A 22,931-nucleotide genomic window follows, 5' to 3' on the forward strand; every position below is an offset into this window, starting at 1 on the left:
AATACCGTGCTGAGGGCTCACAGCCTAGCGGGGAGTAGAAGCTGCAGCAGCTACCTGTTTGTGAGGGTGATGGAAGTGGCTGCTAAATTGGGGGAGGGGGGGAGAAACTGAATTTAAAAGCTGGGATGAAGATGCAGTGTCTCGTTGGGGTTGATATGTTTTGGAATAAAAGGTTGCATGTAGCTGGGTCCACAAGTTACGTTAATGGCTTAAGGCAGCGCCCCACAAACGTTTTGTAACTAGGGCCAGCTTGCTTTTTGGGAATTATTCTCTCATGGTGAAGATGCAGTGATGCTGCTGGAGTTGGAAACAGCAGACCTAGACAGACTGACCTTTCTTTCTTTCTTTCTTTCTTTCTTTCTTTCTTTCTTTCTTTCCTTCCTTCCTTACTTCCTTCCTTCCTTTTTTCTTTCTTTCTTTCTTCCTCCCTCCCTCCCTCCCTCTCTCTCCTCCTCCTCCTCCTCCTCCTCCTCCTCCTCCTCCTCTTTCATTATTTTATTTTGGGGTCCTTGGAATTAACTAAGAAAAATAAAGTGAATGTGATTGTTTGATTGTTCTTAACCAGTGGTAAGTTTATCACAGATGGCAGTCAGAAATCTCACTTGGATTTGGAACATAAGGAATCAATAAACAAACAAACAATGTGGGACCTAGATTAGTTGTCAAAAAATTTAATTAAAATAAATCCTGTAGAACAGTGGAACAGTCTATCTAAATACAGAGATTGTGGGTACTCTGCCTTTGATATTTTAGAAGAAGACCCTGGATACCATCCCGAGAACAATTTGACATTCCTGCACACTGCAGAGACTGCGCTAGACGATCCTTGTAATTCATTTCTCGTCTACAATTCTGTGCTTTTATGATTTAACACCCTTCAGAAATAATAAGTACAATAATAGAATGCCTGTAAACATATTCCTGTCCTACATGGGTATTTTCCTATTATGGTGAGAACCAGTAGTTGTTTTCACTTAACTTCGCTATCGGTTCAGAACTGTGAGCGCTCGCATATGGTGCTTCTGCGCATGTGCAGAGCATCCGTGATGATGTCTGGGCGGATGGGCAGAGCCTCCCGCTGCCACTACCGGTTCACCTGAATCGGGGCGAACCAGTAGAAACCACTGGTGAGAATCAATTTCTTTGACTGAGTAAATGGTGGGACTTAAAATATGTTAAACTGAGGACTACTGGTCTAATGTACCCCTTATATTTGTCTTGTTCTTCTGAAACCATGGGTAATCAGGCTGCCCTTGATGATTTGCCCCCAAATTTTAGAGATGCAGTTGAGGCCCCAGGGTCACAAAATAGTCCAGGTAGCATCCTTAATTGTGTTCAATGAAGTTACCACAGACAAGTATATATCAGAGTTTAGCAGCAGCAAATCTGAACACGTGTCATATCAAACACCTTGCACAAATGCTTAGGTAAAGATGTTTCTGGTTGTATACCCTGTTTCCCCGAAAACAAGACATCCCCTGATAATAAGCCCAATCGGGTTTTTGAGCGTATGTGCTGAAATAAGCCTCCCCCTGAAAATAAGCCCTCTCCGAACATATTTAAATGCAGAGCTGGAAATCAGGTAAGACGGCAAGAGGAACCCCAGCTTGCTCCATGCGCCCCAAAATAATAAGACCTCCCTGAAAATAAGGCCAAGCGCTTATTTCAAGGTTCAAAATAAATATAAGAGAGGGTCTTATTTTCGGGGAAACACGGTAGTTAAGGAAAGCAACCCTGAAATGTTGGCATCGTAGCTAGTCAATTCTTTATTTTGTCTTGATGGTTAAGCATACCTCCCATCACAAGGATGAGAGAGAGAGAGAGAGAGAAATGTAAGAAAAGGTGGTTGGGATTCAATAAGGTTGAACATCATGTTCTTCAATGTAATAAAAGTTTAATTATAAATTGGAAACTATAGATACTTGAAGAGCACCTTATCTGTTTTCTCTGCTTGCAGATGTCACAGTAATTAGAACTGTATTACCAAAACAGAAATGCTATTCTTGTTCTGTTTTAGAAGCAAAAAGATTATGAGTAGTTGTCTTTCATGCATAATCCATTGCATTATTTATAACAGTACCTTATTCTGCAAATTTGGTATGGAAGATTTATGTTTCTGAGGAGTAATCCCAGGTGATTTCTAACACAGCAGATAGGTCCTCTTCTTGTTACTGCATGCATTGTGGTGCCAAGAGGAAAAAAATAATTTAGTGTAATTTTTATTTTAATACAATGCCATTAATATATCTGCTCCATATGTATTTACTTATTTTCTCCTTCTAGCATATTAAAATTGTGATTTAGATAGGCAATGCCTGAAGTGGTTTTATGGACATTATCCAGGATTTTTTGAGGGCTGTCTACACCCCTGAGAACTCAAGTGAAAGACTATTTCTGTAAAGTAGGATATGGAGGAATGTGTTTGGAGAACAGCTTAAAATATGATCTTCAAAGAGTGAATATGCCTGGACATAGGTATGAACTAAAATTTGACCCTATTATGTAAGCGATAAAGGTGGTGAGGCAGAATCACTTCCATACTTTTACTCCATCGGCAAAATGTTGGCCAAGGTTATCTCAGATCTTATTTATACAAGAATTGGCCAGAATAAGAAACATACGACAGCTATTACAGCCTTGATAAAACAGGTCTTACCTGCTCCAAGTTGGAAACTAGATAGATGGACTCTGTTGAAATGACAGACATCATTGAAGATTTTTTAGCTGTAGACCTCAAGGAAGAGGACCAAGTTCTCAATACCACAGTGGTGCAGTGGTTAGAGTGCAGTACTGCAGGCTACTTGTGCTGACTGCCGGCTGACTGCAATTTGGCAGTTCGAAGCTCACCAGGCTCAAGGTTGACTCAGCCTTCCATCCTTCTGAGGTCGGTAAAATGAGGACCCAGATTGTTGGGGGCAATAGTCTGACTCTGTAAACCACTTTGAGAGTGCTTATAAAGCACTATGAAGTGGTATTTAAGTTTAAGTGCTATTGCTATACTGTAGCTCTCCCATTTGTGCATTGGATCCTTGCCCCACCTGGGAAGATATTTGAAGCTGGATCCAGGTTGTGGTCAGTGCTTCTCTGAAGGAAGAGGACATTCCAGACACTCCTCAAGAAGCCTGGCCTGGATTCCATGGAAAAAACAACTTTCACCTTATACACACCCACCTTTTTTGAACAGGGTTGGGAGAAAGTAGTAGGGCTCTACCAGTATGAATTCAAGCCTGGCCATAATAGTTGCATGGGTTATTTACCTTAATAAGATGTGAAAGGAGGAAGCCTTACATCTTGTGCTCCTTACAAGTTTTTGATGTCAATCAGTGTTCTGGTTGGTTCCATTCAGCTTCCACATTCCACATTTCATTTTCCATTCAAAGGTTAGTGTTATTTTTTATCACAATACAGTACTTGTCTTGCTAGACAAAGGCCCTTCACATGCTATTTTTCCTTCTTGTATCCACCATGCTTGAAATCTAGAGCTAACATCTATGAATTTTCTGACTTCAGTTGGGTTAACCAGAGTTTAAGAAAAAAACCAATTTCAGGGTTCACATAATACACTGAATTATTAGCTTGTAAAGGTATAAGATAGGTTCTCTCAATATGCAAGATAAAATGTAGTTGGCTAGCTTATAGTTCACAGATCTCTTCTACAAATTATGAGAATTTCATCTGCATTTTTACAAGGAACAAAGCTAAATTTTGTTGTTGTTTTTTTTGTCCATTCCCAATTCAGTCAAAGGGATTATATCAAACCTTTGGGGTCTCCCATATCTAATCTGGCAAGCCTGTTTTCTAAAATGTGAACTTGGGCACAGTTTTGTAGTTGTTGTTGTTGTGCTGGTAATTCCAGATTCCTCAGGGATTGTTCTGTACAGTTTTTCAACAAAGGTTTGAATAAATCAAGTCGGTCAATTTACGACTTTGGAACTGTATCCCATAAATGCCCAAAGACAATGTCAGCTCTTTTTTTATCCCCTACTCTAATTTTAATCAGAAATAAGAATGATGCATGTACATTGCTAAGCAAAGACATATTTATTAGCATCTTTCTTATTAATGGCATTTTGTTGTGGAAATTTAGGTAAGCCCCAGGATTCTCATGAGAGACTGGTGTATACATTTTAAACTGCCAAGGATCATTCCAGCAACAGCCCCATAATTTGGTTTTCATCCTGAAACAATAGTTTGCTTGCAATCATAAATTATCTTAACCTATCCTGCCTCTCAGATATTTTATGTGATTGAAAATCTTTGCAAAAAAAAACATTTAGAGGGGTTGTAATTTCCCTCCTCTTGTCTAAAAGGTTCCATGTGGGTGCATGTTCTGAATAGATGGAAAGCAGATGAGACACCTCCCCAAATGCTAAAAACAAATGTACTAGTAGTTAATGTTCCTTGCATTGACTATAAATTGAAATAGATTCAAAACTCATGATCTCATTTGAAAGCTGCCCGTATTAAGAGTTTGAAAGCACTCTTTCATTCCTCTGTAAGAAGTGTTCACCAAAGACTTTGATATTTCATGAGCCTGAACATTTTGTTTCTTCCTGCACAATAAATAAATAAATACTGATTGAAACTAATGATTGAAAATTAATGGTACTCAAATTTTAGGTTAGGTCAGAGAAGCATTTGTGGTGAAATTCCCACGTTAGCAAAATCTGCTGGCACACCATGACAAATTATTCAAAACTAAAACAAAAAAAGATATGTTCACTAGTACATAGACTTAAAAAAAGAATCTGTCCTTATCTCGGTGATTTATTTCTCTGGACTTGTCTTTTTCAAGCTAGTGGTTATTTTTCAAATGGCAGTGAATGGAAATGGAAAATTCCTTCTCTCCCCAATACTGTACAGGCATAAGAGAACTTCCCACTTTGAAAAGAATCTACTGATTGCAGTTCGGCAAGAAATTTTTTGAAATTTGCCCCTTTGCAGTAAGGACACATAGATTCAAAACATTCCTATATGTTGTATAAACAGTAGAAACGGAGAACCTGCGTTCCCATACCTAACAAACAATGAATTGTTTTCTTCCAGGCAGTTTATTAAAAAAATATTTAGCCTAACTGCAGAAGAAAAACTGAACTGGTAAAGAATCTCACAAAATGACTTATTGCAAGTTTTAATTTTGATTTCTGCAAATTAAAAAGTAAGTAAAGCAGTAAATCTCCAGTTGAATTGACTTAATATATTGTGTGAATACACCGTAGGTTGGATTCAAATATCATGCTACCTAGGACTTGCTCTGAGTTTAGTTTATTTGTTCAATAAAATACCATTGACTTTGTTCATACTAACTAATGGCTGCAAAATATATTTGAAAAATCAGACTAGCTGGGTCAAAGAACATAATAGGCTAAACTTAACAAAGCACTTGATAATTGAGCTTGATCTATAAACCCAACGGCATTGTCTTGTACTTATATTATTTTTCATACTTAAATAATAATATTTGGTTAGTTGTTTTTGATGCACCAAAGCTCTTGTTAAACTTTCATTTCAAAGGCAGAGGAAGAGGACAAGTCGGAGTCACCTCTGAGTAAAGGGGGTATTGTATGGTTGGAATGGGTGCAAAAAACTGATGTTGCATTTTGTGTAATTTTAAACAGCACAATGGTATTGGAATGTTTGGTGTCTTGTTGCCAAAATAAAACTTGCTGTATAAACACTACTTTTAAGATCTTTCTCTTTTAAAGAGGAGAAAAAATATATGTTCCATATGCCTTTCAGAAAATCAAATAGATATTGCCAAATTGAATAAATGCCACACATCTGAGTTTTCCCAAAGGAGAAAACAGGAGTGAAATTCAGCAGGTTCCGGAGAACCGGTAGCGGAAATTTTGAGTAGTTCGGAGAATCGGCAAATACCACCTCTGGCTGGCCCCCAAGTGGGGTGGGAATAGAGATTTTGCAATATCCTTCCCCCAGGAGTGGGGAGGGAATGGGGATTTTGTAGTATCCTTCTCCTGGAGTGGGGTGGGAATGGAGATTTTGCAGTATCCTTCCCCTGCCATGCCCATCAAGCCACACTACACCCACCAAGCCACACCCACAGAACCGGTAGTAAAAAAAATTGAAACCCACCAGTGGAGAAAAAGCAAGACTGAGAATGTTTTCCATCCCTGCTTCCTGGGAGTCATCTTTTATAGACAATATATGAGTTACTTCTCATTAAAGCTAACATATTTCTTGATTCCTTCTCACACTACAGAGAGAAAAATGGCAATCTGTGACACATACATACATTTTGTTTGATCTTTTAAAGTATAATAAGACAATCCCGCCAACTACCTTTATTCGACTCTAATTTGTATAAACATTTCATTTATTATCTATAAAAATGTAGACAAAAATGAAAGTGACTTTGTTTTATGGGGAAAAAAATGAACTTTACAGCATGAGGCTTTGCATGATTAGTTAGTAGATCTCATTTGATTAATAGCACTTATTTTTGCACGGTCATGCTATAACTCAGAGAAGATCAAAGTGTTTTTATCCCTCTGTTAGAATTCTCATAGCAATTTCCTCTCTAATAAGGTCCAGGTCGTGTTACACATATCTGCAGAATAATTTCATTTTTCTACTCTTATCAGCATGATGTAATCTTTAATGTGGACTTTTACCCATGTCAGACTCTTTGTCTTTCTCTAGTACTATATAGATGTTTCTTCTGCAACTTCATCTGCCAGGACTCCTCTATAAACTGAAAAGCCCTTCCAGATTTGGCATACAGAGAATGGCCACTCAGGAGAAATCTAAACCAGGGCCATTGTCACCCAAGTAGTTAAGAATTTGTTTGAGATACATGAAAATGATATATGACACTATTTATCATTAAGGAATCCTTAGATGAAATAAACCAAAGCACACTTAATGTTGCTGGAAGGAAACTTTGGCCTCGGGTAGTTAATGATTTCACCAATTTTCCTGCTATTGCTGATAATGTCAAACACATTGAAGCTTCTGCTCAACTACTGGTAGGCAAGGAATTCAAATATAAGCAAGCAAACAATGTTAATCAGCTCTCTGGTCTCATCCTTGCACCTAAAGAGCCAACTGCTTTATCAAGCATGGATGAAAAAAAAAGCAGAAAGATGATCCCAAATTAGAGCTCATTGTCAATTTTAAATAAGATGTTGCAGCACACAACTGGCTGATTAGATTGGAGATGGATGCTTTTCAGAAATGCAGCATGGTTTAGTGGAGCAATGAATGCCAACAGATGTGATGTAAAGAAGATAACAGTTAAAGAAACACAAACTTAATTTACAATTACAGAACGAAGCCAAATATTACAACATTGGATATACTGAAGGATATTTTTGAACAGTGGACTCAGAATTTAATTTTAATACAGGAAGTCCTTGACTTACGACCACAATTGAGCCCAAAATTTATGTTGTTAAGTAAGAAATTTGTTAAGTGAGTTTTCCCCATTTTACGACTTTTCTTGTCACAGTTGTTAAGTGAATCACTGCAGTTGTTAAATTAGTAATACAGTTGTTAAGTGAATCTGGCTTGCCCATTGACTTTCCTTGTCAGAAGGCTGCAAAAGGGGATCACATGACCCAGGACACTACAACCGTAATAAATATGAGTCATTTGCCAAGCATTTAAATTTTGATCACATGATCAGAGCATTGCTGCAAATGATCATAAGTGTTAAAAATGATCATGTCACTTTTTAAAGTGCTGTTGTAAGTTTGAAAGGTGACTAAATGAACTGTTGTAAGTTGAAGACTACCTGTATAAGGGATCCATAGCTATGTATTTCTTTCTCATTGTGTACCGCACAGTGAATGCTGATTCCCTTGTTACACAATTCCAAGTCAATACAGTTATTCTCACATTTGGAAGAAAAAATAAATGAGTTTGTAATAATGAAGAAAATCCAAATGGAAACTTAAGTTATTAATAAATAATAGCCATTTATTTGTCCAACGTTTATCATATTACTAATTAATAATCAACATCTCCTCTCTGTCCCGGTTCTCATTTACCAAATTAGTAATATTCTTCAGGAACTTCACGAATTCCATTCGAACATCTTCAGGATCTTCTTCAAGGCTGGAGTGTATCAATGTCAGCCTGTTCAATGGTGAAGCTTTGAAGTTGAAGAGAGAAAACAGTGAATCAGGTTTGTAATTTGAGAAAGATTACACAAAAGTGGGGAAATAAAATTTATGGTCTTACGCAAAGTGAGATTGTCTACATCTCCTGGAGTGCCTGGTTTGTGATGTGCAATGAGCAAGCACTGATTCTCAAGCAACTGCTGCTGTTGGACAAAACAGGAGTACCACATTTCAATTTCCTTCACATGGCTTGGCAAGTCTGGATTAAAAATAATGACGACACCATGGGAATCTTTCATCAGGGCAGGCCAGCAAGTCTCAAATCTAGAAGTGCAAAAGAAAAAGAATGTGGCTGGAAACAGTATTGTTTGATAAGAAATTATGCAACCCAGTTGCAGATAATAACTGGTTTCACACTGCTTCAAGCCACAGTTTTTCAACTACTTAATATGCAGCCCATCTCGCTATCAAAAGTATAAATATTAATGTAAAATGTCAAGCATAGTTTGCTAATCACATCAGTTGGGTTCATATAACACAGTATTTCTCAGCCTTAGCAATTTTAAGATGAGTGGACTTCAACTCCCATAATTGCTGCCTGGGGAATTTTGGGAGTTAAAAGTCCACATATTTTAAAGTTGATGAGAAACATTGACATGTTGTATAACCAGCAAGCCAAATTATAATTTAATTAAGCCTTAGTGTTATATGTGAAATTCCTATATGGCTACAGATGTGCATATCTCAGTTTCTCTTACAGCCCAACATAATTCACAGGGTGGTTGTAGCTTGAATGATGGGAGAGAAACTCTCATGTATAACATTTTAAATTCCCCCCAAATAAGAAGCATACTGTAATTGCAATAATAAATAATAAAAACATTATGTGCCTTGAGCATATCCTCTTTCAGAATCTAATTTACATCAGTTTATGCCATAATGCAAATACCCACCAGACTACGGTACTTGCCTGCAACAAGGTGCGTCTTTATCTGTGGAGGCTTTCTATGTGATTTTAAAAAACTGGTTTTTTAATCGATGTATCATACCAAGGTGTAGGTACCAAATGTCATGGTGTTCAATCTCCCTTTCAAATCATAATTTCTAGCTCTATTTTGCTAGCTGATTACAAATCATCAATTCAGCTACCATGCCAAATCATAGTTAAGGTTCCTTAGCTTAACGGTCTGGCCCAGGTTATGAATGGACCTACACTGAGAAAGCTGGCAAGATATATAAGAAACTTGCTCACTTTTGATCACCTCCACAATCCCACAGTTCAAACCGACATCCAGGTCCTTTGCTGTTTCCATTGAAATGTGGCTTCTCATATTCTAAAATCCTAAAATGTAAAATAGGTACTACATTTGAGTAAATAAAGCAGGCGTGCTAGAGAAAAAGGAATCCTGATCTGGATACTGACAGAATATTTTTCAAATGAACTGTACTGTATCATATTACTTGCCATGGTTAATTTCTCTTCTTTCCAATCAAAGTCTAGTTAGAACTCTCTCAGACATTCAATCTTCTCTGCCCACTGGCTAATATCAGCCACTACTACCGCTTGTTTCAACAGAAAGAGGCACTCATAATCTTGGATTTATGCATTAGCCTGTCAGTCAAAAACTACATGTTGACAAATGTACTGCATGGAATTTGAATGAAAAGGGGAATGGAAAGCTATTCCCTGCATCCTGAGATTAACAAATCAAACAGGTTGCCAGAGAATGAAACTCCTTGTTCTGTTCTCAGCAGAAAAATGCAGCTATCTCATCTGAGCCACACATTTAGCAAACCTTTTTGCAGGATAGTAAGCTTTGGGAGAGTTATGTACAAGCAAGATAATCACATTCATTTCTGCAGTGATCCACATGTATTAGACTGGGTATGTACTAAATGTCAAGATTTCATTATTGAAGAAGTAAGTTAGTACAGGTAGTCCTCAACTTACAATTATTCATTTAGGCACTGTTCAAAGTTACAGTGACACTGAAAAAAGTAAGTGATTTAATAACTGCCTTGTTTAACAATGGAAATTTCTGGTCCCAATTGTGTTATAAATCAAGGACTGCCTGTAAATCAGTATGATCTAAGTTGTTTCCAGACAGGGAGAAATTACTAACAATGATTTTAATGAATGGTTTCAGACATTTTAAAGTTTGCTTGTTTAATCAGGTGCACAGTAAATAAGTCTATTCCTCCTCACCTTACTCCTTGTGTGGGGATGTAACTGCCAATACCTTCAATGGTCTCTGACAAGAAGTTTGCCAAGACAGATTTTCCAGCCTATCACAAACAAATTCAGAAACAAAATTACCTAAGCATCAGCAGGAATTAAATTACAACAAAAGTATTATGATGCACCCGACAAAACTATACCTTTTCATGGCTGCTCTGACAAGTTTGGAACAGAGGTATTTTTTAATACTGGTTGCAGCTTAAAGAAGATCCCACCTGGAATTCTTCCCCACAGTGACTGATATATTTTTAAATAGTTTTGAAATGTGATGCATGAATGAGTGCACACAACTGGGATTAGTTTCAAGGAACATTTTGACATTGTTTTCCCCATCCAAGGTGAGAGGATATTTTGGACTCCAATTCCCACCTGCCTCAACCCAAATTGGCAACGATTAGGCATCTTGAGAATAAAGTAGCAGGTAGTTCTCAATTTACGACCACAATTGAGGCCAACATTTCTGTCATTAAGTGAGTTTGCTCCATTTTTACAACCTTTCTTGCCACAGTTGTTAAACAAATCACTGCTGTTGTTAAGTTAGTAACACAATTGTTAAGTAAATATAGCTTCCCCATTGACATTGCTTGTCAGAAGGACGCAAAAGGTGTTCGATCACATGACCCCAGGACACTGCAACCGTCATAAATATGAAGCATCTGAATTTTGAACTCATGACCATCCATGCAACGATCATAAGTGTGTGTCACTTTTTTTAGTGCCATTGTCACTTCGAACCGTCACTAAAGGAATGGTTGTAAGTCAAGGACTACCTGTAATAAGTAGAAACTTGCTGGATCAGACTATCTAGGAAACCAGAGAAGAAAGACGCAGCAGAATACTAAGGAATGGGATCTCTTGTTCGCAAAGATAGACTGTTTCTTAACATGAAGGTTCTACAGTACTGTTTTAATGGCCGTTGTCAGTAGGAATAGAAAATGCATTGCTCGATTATGCCAAGCTGGCATCCAGTTCTTCAGCATCCTGTTTCTCACCCTTAGGCAACCCGATGCCTTTGGGAGTCCACCGAGGCAAGTGAAGGCAACAGAGCTCCATCCTTCCCCACCTGGCGATCTTCGGAGGAGTTTAGTAGGCTGTAACTCCGGTTTGCCTCGCAGCCTTTCCCGTCCGATTTTAGAAAAGGACGAGGAGTCAAGAGACAAGACCGTGAGAGGTTTCCTTTCTTTGAGAAGGTCTTGGAAGCACACACTCACCTCGCTGGGGCCTACGAAAAGGAGTTTTACTTTTAGCATCCCTTTCGGACTAGGCCATGCAGCCTCGGCCTTGCATAGAAAGCCGACCCGACGCTCCAAAGGACCGAAGATCCAGACAGCTCCGCCCAATCCAGCCACGCGCGTGTTGCTAAGGGCGGTTGCTATGGGCGGGAGAAGGAGAGGCTGCCCTGACAGGCTCTGTTTGCAGGTCTCTCAGGGCGGGGCGGAGAAGACTTTCTTTATCTTTGTCTGTAATTAAATTGTTTGCTTCTGTTGCAGATCGTAAAAAAAACAACCATTCGTTAGACTTTTGGTTTAAAGGCAACAGAGTATATTCTGGCAACTTGAAGTTGTTTCCTGCTTGCCTAAATCACAGAATCGCACTGCACTAGTTGCAAGGAATACGCTCCTAAGACAACGTTTTCTTTATTTTCTTTTCCTTTTCTCATGACTTTATCCCTGCTTTTGCTGAACCAGGCTGTGATCCATGAAAGCCTAATGGAATAAGTTGCCAGAAGGATTTGCAAATTGAATTCAGTGGGATATTGCATCCAAACAAATATATTTTCTTTCTATTCCCAAATCCAAATCTATTTTTCAAAACAGTGCCCAAATTTCCTGATTCTTCCCCCCCCTCCCAAAAAAATCAGATAAATTGATAAAGGAGAAAAACCTTTTTAAAAGGTTTCTCATTGAAAATTTTTGGGTGAACTAAGCAGTGATGAGAATCCAGACGGAGTCCTCTGATGGGTTAAAGTTTGGCGAAGAACTGAAAATAATAAGAATAAATGCACAATATTCGCAATGAAGGGAGATAAGAAACAAAGACTCATTTGTAGGGATTGAGATGACAACAGGGCTATGTAAGTATACCTATGAGAGTCTGATTGCATCTTTTTCAGTTCTGAAAATTGGTCTGCCCCTCTGTAAGGTACCTTAAGTAGAGGAAGAACACAATTGTTATTACTGTTACTAAGAAATATTTAATCCACAGTAATTACATTTCTGTGGACAGTTTACACAATGATTTCAATCATAAAACAGTAAAATGATAAAACTGTAAATCATCGAAAAAGAATCTATAGGATTATCATCTTAACCTTTAACCACAAGTGTTGTTAGGGCAGGAAACAAAAAATGAGATGGTAGATTTGTTTACTGCTCAGAAACTGAGAACAACCTTTGGACAAATGTAATAACAGGCAGCACTCTTCTAGATAGATCTATATATACAGTATATATAGATATATCAGTATACATAGTGATGATATCAGTTCTAGTTTCCCAAAACTGGGAGATGCTTGCAGCAAGGCAATCAGAGAGCAGACAAAATTGACTTTGCTTTCATATTCATATTTATATATTGTGTATGTTTTTACATCATTTTACTCTTTTTTGGATTTATTGTTTGCTTTTTGTTGTTGCACACCACCCTAGAGTCACATTGAATTGGGCAGCCTTATAAATCTACTGAATACGTAAATAAATGTCATTTAGGAAGATTACTCTTGCACTCTCAAACGAATTCTGTTTTTTTAAAAAGAACAAAAACAAAATCTGTGTTTTATTTTACTTGTGTTTATAGAACTGGCTCAGAGAGCATGCTGTTTCTTCTCAAGTGAATATTTCACTGAATTGATTCTTTCTTGGAAACACAGGTCTGCAGTGTGAATACTGCAGATTTTGATTTCTCCAAAATGTTGTCCAGATTTCTCTCTATCACAAGGGTCGGTGATAAAGAAATGGCAGAAAAATTAAAACCGTGATTGCATCTGAAGCGGTAAAAGTTTTCAGCTGAAAACCTAGAAAGAGGGTACCCAAGAGGACACTAAGAGCAGTTTCCCTTTCTTAATAAAGCCATTCTAATCTAAAAATAGATAGAGCAACAGTAACCTCTAGTGGCTGAGTGTATTTAAATTAATTTCCTTTCTCTCTGTTTTCCTTAACTTAATACCACTGACAGGTTTTCATTGTGTGTAGCAGCCCCCACTTTTTCTCCAGTCCTCTCCTGTGTTCTGTTTTTGTTAGGATAAAAAGTATCCCATCCAACTGACTCTCTCTCTCTCTCTCTCTCTCTCTCTCTCTCTCTCTCTCTCTCTCCCTCCCTCCCTCCCTCCCCCCACCCACCCATTATCTGGTTCAGCAAGCAGAATGCTGGATTGGTTGCTGATTTAGCCTGTGAGTGGGTGGGCTACACACTTCAGTGACCTGCTGGCACTCTGATTTCCAGTACACTTTCTCTCTTTTTCTTTTAAAGGAGAAAGTCATCTCACTGGCGACAAGATGGTGACTTCATTACATTCGAAAACCTGACCCTTGTCTGTGCAACTCAATACTTCCTCAGGAATAACACTTCTTCGAGTTTAGCTCCAGGGTGGTTTGTGCAGTTATTTACTTCTGGAGCAAATCACTCATCAGGTAGCTAATTCATAGATCATTCCCTTGAAATCCTGTTGGCTTGAGTGGAATAGTGTGGAAGGGATTCTCAAACTCTTCTTGGCAAAATGGCCTCATTCTTACTGTGAACCTGGTGGAGTCTTTGAGGGTGGACGGCAAAAAAAGTCAAGATGGCAGCTGCCAAATTGAAGTCCTGCCCTTTTTTCATGTAAAAATGGGCAAAGCTTCAGTTATGATTACCATCTTGACAAACCTTGTTCTTCAGTTTGAATTTGATAGGCCATCATGGGTTTTACGATGCCGCATCGCCCCACAGTCCATGTGACTACATTTTGGGTGCATGGTAACCAGCTCACTCTTACAACATCATGTGACCATGATTTTTGATATTTTGGCTAGTTTTGGGCATTTACTTTTTTTTTTTTTTTGCAAAAAACCCCACCCATTGGGTAGTATGGATTTGCTCAGTGATAACAGTATTTGCATAATAATAAAAAAAAATCAGGTCTAGCCATGTGATGCCTTGACTTACAACCATAACAACCTACAACTGTAATTCCAGGCTCAATAATGGTCTTAAGTCGAGGACTACCTATACTCTGAGAGATTCCAGGATGTAGCCACCTGAGCCTCTTCTTCACTCCCTTCCCCATCCAGTTTGGGACTTGTTCAGGAAGTATTCAGAATAGTCACTTATTTGGGGTTTCTCTCTGGAACTTTCTGCCCCCCTCCCCCCTCCACATTTCTTCTCTAAATGCACATTGCATGACACTAGTAATTACTACTCGTGGTTTATGCTTCTTGTCCGAATAACCTCCAAGGGATAACAATTCCCTAGAACCCGAGTCTGTTCCAAGTCTCCTTTATTTCTATTTATTGACATAGTTACATAAACCTTTTTCCCAATTCAGATCTCACAAGGGTCCCTAAAATGTGGGAGTAGATTGCTAGAGGTTGGAGCTACTGCCCTCTCTTCTGTCTGTTTCTATGTCACATTGTACAAAATCAAAACACAAGTGGATGGTTGGGAAGATTTCTTTCTTTTGGCTCACATCTCCTGTGCCTAAAATACTGGCAAGTGGACAAGATGATAAAATTCTGCTTAGGCTTGTAAAAGCCTGGTCTGTTAAGCTGCAGGTCCCTGTTTGCTGCCTGAGTTACATTTTTTCCCCTATCTTCGCCTGTGGTCTAAGAGAGCCCTGGCTGACATCTGGGCTTGGAGACTAATAATACATTAAAAAAAAAAAGTTGACAGTGATTGGGACGATATTTTGCTTGCAACCCAGGCATACCTAACTTTTTCTTTGTTCACTGCTCTGTCTGGCAAATTACATTTGCAAACCGTTGTACGTATTGCTTGTGTTTTTGGAACAGAAAATAATAAAATCTGATTACTGGAAGTAAAATATTATGTCTACTTGTAACTAACTCATGTTCTCTTCAGTTTCCAACTAGCTGCACTCATACGTGGTGCTAAAACAATAATGTGGTATGTCTGATTTGGCTTAGCACACAAGGTAGATCCTAACCATTATTGAGATGGTTATCATCAAACCATGGTTAGCCCACAAATTTGAAACTGGATGCTTACATTAATCAAAATAAAAATGTCTAATGCAGCATCTCAGCAGCTGGCTTCCAATTATTTAGCAATTATGTTTCTCACTCCTAATTATTTAACAATAGTTACAGTAAAAGTCAAGCTGCTTAAACTTTTGATCTGTAGTCACTCAAATGTTTACAGCCAAGTAGGCCATAGTTTGTTTAATAAAGATTGGATGAATAAACCAATGGCTGGGCTCATACAGCATATTAAATGTAACCTAAATAAACCGACTTCATACAGCATGTTTAATGAGAGCAGAGGAGATAGCGGCTGCATTCCTTCAACATGCTAACAAGTAATAATCTTGGTTATTTTTGGTTGTGGTTGAGTGGGTAAGCACAGTCTTCATACCTGTGTGTGCGTGTGTGATCCTAGTTACTCCAACTTCTTTTTCCATAAAGTTAACAGCCCACACAATATTTATTCCTCACTTCTGGTTTGTTTCATATCATGGTCAACCACCAGTTGGCAGAAAAGATGTGCTTTTATTGCCTCTTGGCTGTCATCTAATGGTTATTTGGCTTTTTGCATCCAACATATTATAATCTTAAACTGGATACTATTTTGAAGCAGACAAATTGTGTTCTAGAAACATTAAATCCTGAGTGAGCAGGTTATTGTTTTTTAAAAAATAAAAAATATATAGTACTGTGTGAAGGGATAGACTGTATACTGTTGAGGATTTAAGAAAACAGCTGGATTCACACATTGTGAATTTAGCCATAATCTGGTTTGAAAACCACAGTCTACAGTATGTATGGCTTAGCAGGTGGAAGTCTATGGACATTTTTAGTCATCCAGGTCATGATTGTCCCAAAGGTGTTTTTTCAAGAAGCAATTGGACTTTCTTGTTTTTCTTTGAAGACGTTCTGCTTCCACCATCCAGTCAGAGCTGAAGAAGTTTCTTAGATGAGAAGATCAGACGGGCCCTGACCCTTGGCATCCTCAAACCCTTGAAGATGTGGCTGTGTCACCAGACATGGAAACCCAGGTGTGTGGTAGAGCCTGTGCAGTAGCTTTGTTGAAAGTTGTTGTTTTTATTTTATTTTATTTTATTTTATTTTATTTTATTTTATTTTATTTTATTTTATTTTATTTTATTTTATTTTATTTTATTTTATTTTATTTTATTTTATTTTATTTTATTTTATTTTATTTTATTTTATTATTTAATTAATTAATTAATTTTTATACTGCCCCCTCTCCGGAAGGACTCGGGGCAGTGAACAGCCAAAATTTAAAAACATACAATATAAACATTAAAATACTATAAAACAGAATTAAATTTATCTTCGGCTCCCCCCAATTTAAAAACCCCTTACCCATAAAATTCACCAATTAAAAGATTTTTAACCCAGCCCGGCTTGCTGAAATAAAAAAGTCTTCAGAGCCCGGCGGAAGGTCCGGAGGTCCGGGATCAGTCGTATCCCTGGGTGTGGCTCATTCCAGAGGGCAGGTGCCCCCACAGAGAAGGCTCTTCCCCGGGGGGGTCGCCAGCCGACATTGCCTGACAGACGGCACCCTGGGGAGGCCCTCTCTGTGGGAGCGTATTGGCCAGTGGGAGGTTATCGGTGGCAGAAGGTGGTCTCGTAAATAACTGGGCCCTAAGCCATAGAGCGCTTTGAAGATGAGAACCAATACCTTTTATGCCTTGGTTGCCAATTATATATTTTATATGGTTTTTAATGCTTTTATATATTTACATTTCTTTCTTTTTTTTCCCAATTATTTTAAGCCACCCAGAGCCATGTATTTAGAATGGGTAGGTGTGTAAATTGAACAGACAAATGAATGAATGAATGAATGAATTTCAGAGCTTCAGAATGTCTATGGAGATTCTCAGTCATCCAGGTCATGGTTTTTCTTTGAAGACATTTTGCTTCTCATCCAAGAAGCTTCTTCAGCTCTGAGGTTGGAAGGGGATGTTTTGGCACTGGCGAGAGCTGCAGATACCTTCATCCTTAATTGTTCTGCTTCTGGTTCTGCCAGTTTATTGTTCCTGATGGCTGACTCTGTGGCTGTGAGGAGATCTACAGCTGTTACTGCGAAATTTGCAGCTGTTACTGCAAAATTCAGTCCTTTGGCGAAAACATTATTTTCTGCCGAAGAAGCTTCTTGGATGAGAAGCGAAACATCTTCAAAGAAAAACGAGAAAGTCCAGTTGCCTCTTGAAAAATCACCTTTGGGAGAGCTTCAGAATGTCACCAGCCAAGCTGTATTTTAGCTGAAAGATAAAAAAGAGGGAGGAAAGATTCTGGCATCTGACTTAATTTGCTCAGAGAATTCTCTGGGGCTCAGTCATGATACCGCTCAGACCGGTGAGGGGAATGAATCAAATTGATTTGGACAAAGCTTATGAAAACAAGACAAGATCCTCCGTTGGGAATAATAAGTATGAGAAAGAAACAGAAAAGCAAAGGGTGGTGAAGGTGGAAGGACTGATCTGGCAAAGCTGTTTCAGTCCCCATGTGAAGTGAGTTACTGGAGGGGGAGAATCAGGGAGAACCCTGAGAATCTAGCCAAGCTGGATGCCTGAAATGAAGTGATGGCAGATGGGCAGGGAATGGAGTGGAAGAGGCCCGACCTGGAATAGCAAGCAAGACAGCATCAGCAGCTGAAGAAAACAATTTATAAGCCACCCAGAGTTGCTTGACAATGAGGTGGGTAACATACAAACTTAAGAAATAAGTTTAAGAGGGCCACTCTGGAAACAGCGAAGGACCGGTCTGTAGTGCCTCTGTGTTCTGCCCCAGCTACGGACCCCAAAGAACACGGCACACACAAAGTCTGTACAAACCTTAGTTTACTAAATTAAATCAGTCTTTTTCAAACAAAGGCTGTTAATTAACTGTCTTAACAGCCTACAAGAATCCAAAGAATAAATAATCATAATCTTACTATGGTTGGCAGAAAACCCAGAAGCAATTTGCAGGTATCTGATAAGAGAACTAGGATCCAGACGCGAAGGAGAGTGAACGAAGTTGTTCCCTGCAAATTGCTTCAGTTGTCCTTCCTTAAATAGGCTAAGGGAGTGGCCAATTAGCCCCAAGCCTTACTCTCGAGGAGACCTCCTCCTGAGGAGCCACTCCTGCCTTTTGGCAGCTCTGCGCGCCCGTGCATCGAGAAGAGGCTCCTCCTCTTCTTCCTCTTCACTTATGGGAGCTTCTGGAGGTTCTGAAGGCCCTGGCTGAATCCCCGCTTCTGGCACCACATCTTCTCCAGCCTCCTCATTGTCTGACTCGAGTGCCAGCTGCACAGGCTGCTGGCGCAGCACCACACCAGCCTCCTCGCTGTCGGAATCAGCTACTAGCTGCACAGGCCGCTGACGGGCCACAACACTCTGCCAGCGAAAACTGACCCCTCCCAAGCTCCGTTTTCAGCTGCAATGGCCTCCTGCAGCCCTCTGACAGTGAGAACGGAGTTTGGGAGGGTTGCGCGCGGCTCTCCTGACCTCTGTTTTCGCTGGCAGAGCGCTTGGGCCACCACAGGTGCTCCCAACACGAGTGATGTCAAGCTGGCCACACACACCCTGGCCATGCCCCCCCCAGCGCCCCCCCAAGGTCAAATTCAACCCTGATGCGGCCCTCAATGAAGTCGAGTTTGACACCCCTGACCTAGAATAAACCCAATAAGTGCTCAGAAGAACGGTAACATCTCAAGGGTCATCTAACCATCATCTACAATATGGTAAATTAAATAAGCTCCTTAGGCCTTAGGCCTTGGAGCACATCCAGATCTTTAGTGCTTTGCAAACAGCTGGCAGAATCAACGACAATCTAATTTTGTGGGGTGTGGTCTTCTGGAAGGCAGACCTGCAAGAGAAAAGGAGCACTGGTATCTCCTGCCTAAATTTAAAAAAAAAAAAAAATCCGCCTGTAGGCAGAATTATGTTATTCATTGGAGTTTCAAAGATTTTCTTTTTTAACTTTTTTAAACTACATTTTACTTATTTAAAAAGTGCTTTTTCAAATTTAATTTAAAAAATTATTTATTAATAGTACTAATGTAATTTAGTACTGATTTTTTAAAAAGCTACTTTTTACTAATTTAAGTTTTTAACTAATTTTTTTTTTTTTTTACTACTTACGGGCTTATAACTGTCAGCCACTCTAGTCAGCCAACTCTCAGCTCCCCAATGCACAATTGAGATGAATACCAGTACAAATCTAATTTAAAAATAAAACCATATATTATAATAACATAAAACTGAGAGAGACACTCAGGAGAATAAAATCCATTCATCTGCAGGAGGGGTATACTACACTTACTCTCAAAACAGGAAGCATGGACAGAAGGCTGCGAAGAGGGGATAGGCACCATGTAGCTGCACACTCAGCCATCCCTGAAGTAAGCCATGTTTTGTGTTGCAAGCCATTAAACCAAAGATAAAATGAATCACCTTTTGGCTCAGCATGGTATGTGAACCCAGACACAGAAAGCAGCAGTAGCTACTTTTCATCCAATGAAAAGGTTGTCTGCATGGTTATTGTGTAGCAAATATTTAATCAATACACTTAAAATACATTTATTTATTATTTATTTACTCGTTGTCCAAGGTGACTCTTCAAATTAGTAGAAAAACTCTCCCTTTTGTTTCTGTTACCTTATTAGTATACAATGTTTTTTATGAATTGGCCTGTTCATATTTCTAGGTTGCTCTTCTTTAAACACAGAAAAGAAATCTTCCTGATAAATGGAATGAATGGGTATTTTTGTTGGCTGCTTCTGCTTCCAAACTGTGCTGCATCCAATTTATCAACATAGCTTTAAGAAATTGTTCCGATAGACAGTTTTGAAAGACACCTTAGGGGGAAAGAGGGAATCCATTTATTACTCCTGATATAAGTCATTATATGACATATCTCAAAAAGACTAAAGAATGTATGTCATCTTCAATTTTCCACTTCTAAAAGGATCATGCTGCTTTCTTTCTCTTCTCCAAAACCAACCCATGTTACCTTGAAAAACAGGTAAGTTGCACTTAGATTTTCTTATAAAGTTTTTTTTTTTTTAAAAAAAATCTATTTACTGTCATCATTTTCTTAGCCCAATATCTTACTTCTCATACTGTGCAGGATATCAGAATCTATAACCTGTTTTCCCCAAAATAAGACATCCCCTGATAACAAGACCAATCGGGCTTTTGAGCGCATGGCAATAAGGCCAAGCGCTTATTTTAGGGTTCAAAAAAATATAAGACAGGGTCTTATTTTTGGGAAAACACGGTATTCTATATTCATCCCCCAATGGAGCTTGGAGCAGTTTAATTAAACTTGGTTATTTTCCTGTCAGAAGCAACCAGAGCCACTCATGAATAATAAAAGTCAGTAACTTTATTATATACCACTTATGTTACAAGAATCTTACCAGATTGCTTGCCTTCCCCTGGGAACAACCAGCTAAGGCTTCGTGGATCATGGGGGAAGTTAAGTTTATCCTGCTTGTGGCTGTGTGAAGATTTCAAGCTAGGCCCTTGCTTGACCCTCCTTCCAGCTTGGCTGGCAGTTTCCCAATATCCCAGTGGTGAAATCCTGCCGGTTCTGTCTGGCTCATGCGAACTGGTAATGAACGGTAGTGCGTGGTTTGGCGAACTGGTAACAGCAGCAGTGTGAGGCTCCGCCCACCCGCCTGGATGTAGTCACTTCCTGGTTGGAACCCATTTTTGACCCTCTGCACATGCGCAGGCAGCTTTGCGCATGCGCAGAGGGTCAAAAATAGGACATGATGATGGCACGCGCACTTCCGAACAGGTAGGGAAGGTAAGTAGATTTTACCCCTGCAATATCCCCAAACCCATTGAGTGCAACTCTTATAATTCCCATTGCCTATCCTGACTAGAAATTGCATTCGGAATATATGTGATCTTCAATGCCATTCATTTGAGATGACCAGTTAGGTTTCAGGGATAAGCAGTTAAAGAAAAAAAATTGGGATTTTTGTTTCTATAGATGATAACTGCAGCAAGATTTTTGTGTGCTCAGAGATGGAAAGACTTAGAGTGTCCCACAATGGAAGAATGGATGCCGAAGATAATGGAACTGACTGAGATGGCAAAATTTACTACCTTTTTTTTTAAAATGTCTAACTTTGTTTCCACGTGGGAACTGCTTTTTGACTTTTTGTTAGAAACTGAAATGCTACATTAATTTTAAGATTGACAAATAGAAGTGTTTATGATGATAGAAATACAGGTATTACTGAATTTTAGATCAAAAGTTCAATGCATTATATATTTATAACTATCTTGAAAGTTTAATTCTTTATTTCTTCTTGTTTTACTTTATTTCTTTACACCTTCCCTTAACCTATCTTTTTCCTTCTTAATATTTTGTTTGTTTGCATTTTATATTTTAGCTTTTATAAAATTTTAATGAAGTATATAAAAAAGAAAAAAATTGGGATGACCAGTGGTAAACATAGAGACCAGGATCTTTCAAGCTGTTGAGGTTCCCTGAGACATCACAGGGAAATAAAGAGTTCAGATGTAAACATCAAATTTCTATTACTAGAACTTTGCCTGCTGATCAAGATTTATGAGATATTTTTAAATTAAAATTTCCATAGTTGAGATTTGAAAACTCCTGGTATTGACCAATGCCTAACATCTCAGCCTGGCTCAGATTTAATCTGTAAGTCTCCAAAATAATTTGTTGATTTCCCTTATCCCATTCATCATTATTTTCTGCTGTCTTCCCCTTTTTCTATTTCCCCAATTTGACAAAGTATATTAAAGTCCATCATCCATTTACAACAATCACATAATTAGCTAGTTCTTCTTCTAACCCATGATACTTCAGTACATAACTAACTTTAAATCTATAATTCGGAAGCTTTTATTTTCTTTCTCTTGTTCTTTTTCAATATCCATGTCAGATGTAAATGCCTTATTCCCTAATGTGTAAATAATGTATATATGGGATATCAGGGGTTAACTTATTCTTTGACTCTTAATGTATTCATAATTCACCACTCCCACTCTTGGCTCCACCCTTTGTATATATAAGGAGCCACCTTCACCATTTTCTTTGCTTCTATCTGTGAATATTCAGTGAATATAGAATGCCTATTATAATTAAAGAGAAATATATTTAAACCTCTAACTCTTATTATTATTATTGAGTCTGATCCTGAAAATATTGCAACAAGCTGGTAGCAGAGGATGGTTGATTGACTCAATAAATACCTAAAAATGTCTAAGAAAGATAGGCCCAACACCAGGGCCTACAGCAAAGAAATAGAAACTGAACAAGAAATAATCAACGAATCCACAAACGCGATTTCGAGAGAATCCGGAGAATACACCACTGAAGAAGAAGAATTAATAAATGAAAATGATGGCCAGGAGGAAATCGAAATAGAAAATAACGAACTCAGGTCAGAGATATTGAAGTTATTAA

At 38.6% G+C, this 22,931-nt stretch overlaps 1 protein-coding gene and 1 long non-coding RNA gene across 2 annotated transcripts; one reads left to right on the top strand and one right to left on the bottom strand.

The window, feature by feature from the left end:
* Positions 1-7,917: 7,917 nt before the first annotated feature.
* On the bottom strand, positions 7,918-11,660 carry IFT22 (intraflagellar transport 22). The gene is made up of 5 exons (XM_034420890.3): positions 11,532-11,660; positions 10,288-10,367; positions 9,334-9,423; positions 8,203-8,405; positions 7,918-8,113 (listed from the first exon to the last, which is right to left on the bottom strand). Exons 1-5 carry the CDS (start codon positions 11,568-11,570, stop codon positions 7,965-7,967), a joined length of 561 nt encoding a protein of 186 aa, XP_034276781.1. The 5' UTR covers positions 11,571-11,660; the 3' UTR covers positions 7,918-7,964.
* Positions 8,056-22,627, top strand: LOC117667742 (uncharacterized). Its single transcript, XR_015732999.1, has 4 exons — positions 8,056-8,146; positions 11,319-13,949; positions 16,399-16,525; positions 20,448-22,627. It is a non-coding gene; the product is annotated as an uncharacterized LOC117667742 (long non-coding RNA).
* The last annotated feature ends 304 nt before the right edge of the window (positions 22,628-22,931 follow it).

Source organism: Pantherophis guttatus, chromosome 1, assembly GCF_059756535.1.
Source record: "Pantherophis guttatus breed Tessera chromosome 1, ASM5975653v1, whole genome shotgun sequence".
NCBI lineage: Eukaryota > Metazoa > Chordata > Lepidosauria > Squamata > Colubridae > Pantherophis > Pantherophis guttatus.

What these genes read in the sequence shown, in the direction of transcription:
- IFT22 (XM_034420890.3), bottom strand. Translation starts at nt 11,570, where the DNA reads ATGCTAAAAGTAAAACTCCTTTTCGTAGGCCCCAGCGAG. An exon ending in GATTGTGGAGGTGATCAAAA is followed by an intron (nt 8,406 to 9,333) that starts GTGAGCAAGTTT and finishes TTGCACTTCTAG; the next exon opens with ATTTGAGACTTGCTGGCCTG. An exon ending in TGTAGACAATCTCACTTTGC is followed by an intron (nt 8,114 to 8,202) that starts GTAAGACCATAA and finishes TCAACTTCAAAG; the next exon opens with CTTCACCATTGAACAGGCTG.